At 46.0% G+C, this 7,358-nt stretch overlaps 1 protein-coding gene across 1 annotated transcript; it reads right to left on the bottom strand.

The window, feature by feature from the left end:
• Positions 1–4,529: 4,529 nt before the first annotated feature.
• On the bottom strand, positions 4,530–7,059 carry LOC101873392 (natriuretic peptides A). The gene is made up of 3 exons (XM_005143676.3): positions 6,849–7,059; positions 5,085–5,370; positions 4,530–4,822 (listed from the first exon to the last, which is right to left on the bottom strand). The coding sequence occupies exons 1-3, from the start codon at positions 6,966–6,968 to the stop codon at positions 4,806–4,808; spliced, it is 423 nt and encodes a 140-aa protein (XP_005143733.2). The 5' UTR covers positions 6,969–7,059; the 3' UTR covers positions 4,530–4,805.
• Positions 7,060–7,358: the final 299 nt, after the last annotated feature.

The following is a 7,358-nucleotide window of genomic DNA, read 5'->3' as shown; positions in this document are numbered from 1 at the left end:
GGTGGCCGACTTTAGACATGGATTTTTACTTTTCCTTTGCTTCTTCCCAATTCCCACCATATCAGGCCTGACAGCCCAGGGACATCTGCTGCAAGAAATGCTCTTGATTTGTTTCAAGATATTTCACACCTCAAAGGTGTGAAATAAGCACCAGAAAAGATCCTACTTTATTTCTCAGCAATGCCTCTGGGTTCTTTCTTCGTGTGAAAATTGAGACAGCTGTTGGACACCTGGGTTCCAACTGCCTAATGGGAGCTGTACCTCTGGGTAAGCAGGTGAGAGACTCGGGAGGAGGCTATTCTCAACACAGCAGAGTTGTCACAGGCTTTGTGCTACATTCTGAGCTGTGACTATAGTGCAGGTAATTTGTCTTTGGGCATGGGGCCAGTCTGCTGTTGTCTGTAAAGGGTTGCTGCTAGGATCACTGGGGCACACTTATCAGGTAGATGTCAATCAGCAAAGGCCTTTGGGGGCCAAGCTTTAGTGATATTAAATCAAGCAAGCTGGATATGGCTGGATATGACTGGATTGTTACGCACAATGGCACAGGTCCACGCTTCCCTGCAGAAGCAGAGGATCCTTCCCATGTGATTTCTTAGAGGAACAAAGCAGTGCTGACAGCTCTTCTTGCCTGCAGACTGGGATTTAGTGAAACTCCATCTAGTGGGAAGCTGGAAAGGGATAGTGCAGTGTCTGAGGGGGGGAAGGAAACCCTCAAATCTAATTTGCAGTAAAACCCCATGCCAACCAGACCACTTCTGTGAGTGAGGCTCCTGCCTTACAGTGTGCAAGAGGCGTAGGAGGCATGTTGCTGTCATTACTGTGTCCCAGAGAGCAAAGGAAGAAAAGCTGCTGAATTATGCACTGCCAGGCAGGGTTAGTGCCTGGAGCTATGAAGAAGCAGCTATGAAGTCTGGCATTGCAGGAGGTGGCAAATGTCATTAGAGCTGGGTGGTGGAGGGTGTTACCCTGGTCCTTTTCTGATCCCACTGGGATATTTCTTCCTTTGCACAAGGCCCATGATAGCACTTGAATGCATCCCAGGTGCTGTGCTATGAGGGATGATTAATGTATAAAGGACTCTGCCTGATGGGGTGGAAGAGGGCAGGATTTCAGGACCATGTGCATGCTCAGGGCTGAATAGTTACTTGGAACCTAACCTGCATTAGCTGCTTTGGATGTCAGCCCTTGCTTTGCAGTGATACGGATGCATCCTGTTCTTAAACTGTTCCTGGATTGTTTGCAATTACAAGCTACACCAATTCCCTGGTTTGGGACTACCTCACACCTAGTTCCTAAAGCTTCCTCTGAAGTGCTTGTTTGGTTGTGTGGCTGTTAACCTTTTTCCTGCACTGTTACTGACGTGTCACCAACCTTCCCTTCCCCATGTGGAAGTTTCTCTAGAAGAAGAGATGTATCTTGGATAGGTGTGAAGACTTAGTAGGAATTAATGTAGAACTGAAGATTAACGTGATCTGCAGCTCATGCCCTCACCAGAGCCTGGTATTGCTCTTGGATTATTTCTCCTCCAATGCAACCCCTTATTTTCCTCCATAAACTTCTATCAGCATTAGTTTCCAAAATATACAGGCACCAAAGGCAGATCCACTACAAACATGAAAGAAACTACCTCGTATGTAGACATGGGTCTGCACAGAACTGGCTACTGCTGGAAGAGAGAAGGGCCTAGGTTAGAGGAATCCCTGCATCCTTGCATGGCTAGCATGTGCAACTGTGCAAATCCACTACAGTGACAGCAGCAGCAGAAGAAATAAAAGGCTGTCAGGTTAACATGGGATGACAGGAAGCTTCAGCCATGAACACAAGTCCAGGTTCCTGCAAAGTAAGGTAGAGCATGACCTGTGGTAACTGCTTTGTGCCTCTTTTGCTCTCCTGCTGTAAAGGTCAGTCTGTTGATCTTTGATGAAGAGCAGAGCTGTGGCACTTGCCATTGATGCTGCTGGGTCACAGTGTATGTGGCTGTTCCATGAAACAGATGATAAATTAATTCACTTGCTCCCTCCAGAATCCATTATTTCTGCACCTACAATCTGAAATTCCTGGTCTCACTGAAAGCAAGTCTGTAATGGAACCTTTTATGTTTTCTATGTGTACCCTCTTGGCTACAGTACCCTCTTTAGAAAGCAGCACAGCTCTAGAGAGACATTCAGCTTTCAGATAAGCTTTCTCCATAAGCTGTGGGCTACTTTTGTCTGTATGTTTGTTTGGGACTGGCTGTTCCCAAGCCTGATCCCTGTGATCACAGCAAGAGTGGCAGCTTTGCTTGTCCTTGGGGGTGATGTTCTTTTCCTGTAGAGCCCAGCAGTGCTCAGTTTCTCTTATTCAGCTTTTCCAAGCACTTGTTTCTATGTGCAGTCCTATTCTGACCTGACTGTGAGATTTCCCTGGGGGAGCTTTACAGCTCAGTGTGTTTATGGGAGTAGCAGTAAAAATCCAGCCACAGAGATGCTTTTTTTCCTCGATTGCCTGCTCACAATTAGGTTCTCCCAGACCCCAGGGTCTATTAACATACTGCCTGCGAGCCAATACAGACTTGTTCCACCAGGAACTGGCTTGCTCTTAATACTGGACCCACCTGGCTTTGGGTCAGGCAGCACCAACTCTTCTTGCCGTTTTTAGCACATTCCAGTGAGCTATTAGTGGTTTGTGCCTTGAGGGGCTGACAGGGAGGGACAATTTACAGTGTCTGTACAAGTTTTGCTTGGCTGGGTAAAATTCAGCTCCAGCCAGAGCTGTTATTGTTAGAGTATGAGGATTGTTTTTACTTTCCTTTACAGCAGCGCATGGGAAGTCAAGCTGCTGCCCATTGCTAGTGTGGAGGGATCCATCTGCATGTTCCCATCTTGCTGCAGTGGGAAACAGATGGCTGCAGGGCTGTGTTTGGAAAGCCTGTTTGAGGAGATGAAGCCCCATTGTCCCCCCAAAGGCTCCTCAAAGGGTGACCTCAAACCACATAGATTTGTGAAACCACCTTTGAGTGAATGCAAAGTTGCTGTAGCTTTTCACTGCAGAGATGTCTCATGGTAGCTGCTGGAAGTCTTGACCTGGGAATCAGTTTTCCTGCCAGGGAAACCTATGTGAGCACTATCGCATATAGTATTTTATCTTTGGCTGGCACTGCTGGAAGGCTGCGACATCTGATTTGTATCACAGTAGGTGTTGATTCCCATTGGAGTGGAGAAAAACAATTCCCTCAGAGAAGCTTTCTGTTCTGTTTCCCAAGGGAAGAGTCACAGGGCCCAGCATGGCAGGGAGCACTCGGGCCCATGTCAGCAGGACAGGGAGTGACTCGGAGGGTGGCTTGTCAAAAATGTGATGCGTGACATAAGCCCTGTGAAAGCAGTACAGCCTGTGCAGGAGTGATGTGCCATTCAGCACTCAAACTCGTGGTTTCGCTGTAGCTGTGGTTCCTGAGAGCTGTTGTCAGCAACTGCCATGGCTCTGGCACATTTGCCTCACTGTAGCCTGTCTTAAGCAACTCTCATTCCTCTCTCTATGTGCATATGCATAAGCAAAGTTAGAATTAGACTTCTGCAGTTGGGTCTATCCTGGAGCTGTGTGTTAGGCCCTGAAAGACCTTTCTGGGATGCTTGAGTAATGGATGCTGGGAATGAGACCCAAACCCAAATGCTCAAAGTAACGCAGTTTCTAGTGGAATGTGCAATCACGGGACAGTTGTGCTGAGCCTGGGCTCAATGCTGTTGCTGTGGCTGACTTGGGCATCCAGGCTATTTGGTCCTTGTGCTGACCGAATGTGGTCCTGGCAATATAACCCTGTTTGGAGGGGGAAGAACATGGAGAGTGTGGTCTGGGCCAAATTCAGATCCTAGGTGTAAAATTTAGCTACAAAGGCTTCGATGAAACCTCAATCAGACTTGCAGTGTTCCCATTAACCATGTGTAGAAAAACTTCATGAGCAGCCATTCCCAGAAAGGGATAAATGTTTTGCAGAAGCTGCTTTGTAGCTGGAGCGGTCCCACCTGCCCTCACATGAGAAGTACCTTGAATAGGACTCGAGCCCCTTGAGGCTCCATCGAGAGACCCTGAGGAGCAGCACCTCAGCCACATGCAGAGTGAGACAAGACACAGTTAATGATGTATCTTTGTGTGATGCTCAGAACCTTTATTTGGTGAGTGCTAGAAAGCATATACAATGAATTCCCTTTCCTCCCTCTGGTGATCTTGAAACTTGTGGAGTGTTGTGATTTTTCTGGTTTCTTTTCATGTCAATTTTGCTTCCATGTGGGATTTGTGGCAGTTCCCTTGCCTGATTAATCTACACCAGCAACAGGACTCTCTTGTTACTAAACCCCTGTCTATAGGAGAACTCATGTTGGTGTTTCAGTGTCGAGCAAGTTTTTTATCTGCTAATCCGTTACAATTTCTTAGTGCAGAGGGGAAACAGCTCCAGTGACAAACTCATTTTTGTTCCTACGTTCTCTGTCTAGTGTAAGTAAGACCCAGCCTTGTGGATCAGCCTTTTCAATAAAACATAGGCTTCTGACTTTAGGAAAATACAAGACATTTTAATGCAACAGACAGGAGAGAGGTCCAGCAGAGATGTCTGATGTGTTAGTTTTATTTAAAGATGATCTCTTGGTGCTAGAGTAAGAAATGTTCTTAAAAAAAAACAAACCAACAACCAACCATCAAATAAATAAATAAATAAATAAATAGAAATAGGAATCACTTTCTGTTGAAGAATTTAGAAAGCAGCCGACTTTCGTCTGGGGAGGAACAGGTACTGTAAAGCATTCTTCAGAGTAGGGTATAGGGAGGTTGTCTTAGTGCCTTCTGGAACCTGCAAGCCAAACGTGAAACAAGTGTTACCAGGACTGATTTCCTCCTCAGTATATGCACCATTTTCAGCAGTGCCTTTACCTACTGAATCAATAGACACAGGTTTTCTTTCGGAAATCAATGCTAGCTTCAGTATTAAGCTAAAATTAATTCCTTTCTGAAGCTGTGACTTATTCAAGGCTTAAAAGAAAACCTGCTCTTCCCTTGTCACAAATAACAGATGCAATCTGTTCTGTTCAGAGAAATGGCTTAGATGGACTCACCATTACAACCCATTCCACTCAGGGAGCCGATCCTATCAATCCTCCTCCCGAAGCAGCCAGAATCTCTCATCATCCTGGGCATCTGCAGCCCCCTCAGTCTCTTGAGGAAGGGGTCCCTGTAGGACAGAGGGGTGCTGGGTGCTAGCCTGGGTTCAGCCTTCTGGTCATCGCTGTCATCCATGAGTTCTGGTGGGATCTCCTCCTGGGTTTTGGGTTCTTGCAGGTCAGGATTGGACTCCAGGGCTTCAATCATTGCAAACTTATCCTCCAGTTTTTCCAGCAGAGCCTACAATAGAAGGATTGATTTCATGAAATTCTTTGTTTTGTGCTAATTTCCTAACTCTTCCTATCATCCAGTGCTGCATTCATCAATGGTCCCATAGCCAGCTTTAGGAGACTATCAGGTTGGATCCCAGGGTGGTACTTGAGCTCTGTCCTCTGCAGTAAATCCCTGATCACATTAATTCCACCTATCTGTAGCTTGCTATCAGAGCGTATCTTATTGGCAAGGTTAGAAGAGCGCTTGGCAGAGAAAAAGAGCAAGCTGTTGCACAGGGAGATACTACTCAGCTCACAGTACTCTATCTCAGAATACCTCTGAATCCACAGTCTACTCCTGTGTTCTCAAGTTGCCTGCAATGCTGCTTGCCAGCAATTGGCTTTCTGCTTTTCTGGTTAAGACCATCTCCTTGTTTCTCACCCCTGGCTATTTCAATGGACATCACTTGGAGTAGCTCTTGGTGTTTTCACTGATCTCTGCCCAGCAGCTAGAGGATTGCTGCTTCTTAAAGTAACATGAAAATACCTGTGTGCTAAATTCAGGTCTGCTATGTGACTGCTTCCTGGGTACCATTCTATATAATTTTTAAAGCTTTGTATAACAAAGATCAGCTCAACCAATGAGAGGAATAGAATTGTCCATCTCTAGAAGCAGAATGGAAAGGAGTGAGCCTTACAGCTTGCAAGACAGTGAATTTGGAAGCCACTCTTCTCAGATAGCTGCTGGAATCAGCCTAGAGGCTGGGGATGTTTTAGCTTTGGCTGACACTGTCCTGATCATCTTGTGTAGTTTTTTCTCAGGGTCTGATGCTGTAAGAAGCTGATCACTGTTACAGCCCAAGGAAAGGTTGCATCTTGCAAGACTGAACCTAGAGCTTGTATTGTGCTGCTGCAATGGATGTTCTCTATCATTCATTAAAATACACAGCTGGTAATTTCATAGCTCTAGAAGCTTTCTGGCTGAGCCACACTAAATGATCATACTGTTCCTCTAGCAGCTTCTCTAAATGTTTGCCTTTGGGTGCTTCACTTTACCTCCTCATCTCCCATCCTTATGCAGCCAGTTCTCTTAAACCTGCAAAGCTAGAGCCGTATGGCTGTCCTGCTTCACTGTCCCTGCTATTTAGTGGGACAAACAGGAGCCTTCCTGAGCATTTTCTGTTTGTTCTTATGCAGATACTGTGATACTTTTTTCCTTCTCTGGGAATTTACTCCCAGGAAGGTGGATCTTTAAGAGAAAACCAGAGAGCCAAAGCAGACATCCCACAACACCACAATTTTGTTTCCCACTGCTATCCAGGAGCTCAAGTGAAGCTATTGCTCTGTAGAGCTTCTTTCAACCCCTCTGAAGAACTGAGACTTTGTCTCCTAGCGTGTGATCACTGATGCAGCTATCTGATTGTGCAAAAGAAAGGCAAAACCACCACCTCACACTCTGTTAAGCACCCTGAATATTTAACCTTGCAAAAAGGAGAGAGTCCTCACCTCCATGCTGGCCAGTTCTTTAGCAGGGCTGAGGCTGTAGATAGGGTTGGCTCTGCCGGGCTGGAGTTGGATGAGCAGCAGCAAGAGGAAGCCACAGGAAAATGTGCCTTTAGTGTCCATGGTGCTGGCTTCGTTTGGAATAGGGAAGTTCAAGCTGTTTCTTCTGAGATATCTCTTCAGGTCTCTCTCTTCCTTGTCCTATCCACTCTCTTCCGAAGCTTGTCTTTTATACTCTTTGGGTGTGATCTCTGCTTCCTAGGTTATCAGTGGATTTATCTGGGGCACATTCCAGTCCCATTGCAGGCATGCAGCTCTGTCAAGGGAAGATTCCCTTTATTAGCTGTCATTAGGCAGCAGCTGCTGTTGCTGAGGAATGTATGTCACAAGTCAGTGATTTCATGTCACTCCCCCTCCTCTTGATACCAGGCGCTGTGATTACATAGTCCAGTTGGAAATTCTTAGCAATTTTCTTTCAAGAGACCCCTATGGTCAGATTTACAGAGATGGGAA

Source organism: Melopsittacus undulatus, chromosome 12 (assembly GCF_012275295.1).
Source record: "Melopsittacus undulatus isolate bMelUnd1 chromosome 12, bMelUnd1.mat.Z, whole genome shotgun sequence".
NCBI classification, from domain to species: Eukaryota; Metazoa; Chordata; class Aves; order Psittaciformes; family Psittaculidae; genus Melopsittacus; species Melopsittacus undulatus.
Note: the sequence above shows the minus strand (reverse complement) of the source record. Positions and strands in the feature narration are given on the sequence as shown.

Coding starts and splice junctions, on each gene's coding strand:
- LOC101873392 (XM_005143676.3), bottom strand. CDS start 6,968: ATGGACACTAAAGGCACATTTTCCTGTGGCTTCCTCTTGCTGCTGCTC. Junction 5,371..6,848: donor AAGAACTGGCCAGCATGGAG/GTGAGGACTCTC, acceptor CTTCTATTGTAG/GCTCTGCTGGAAAAACTGGA.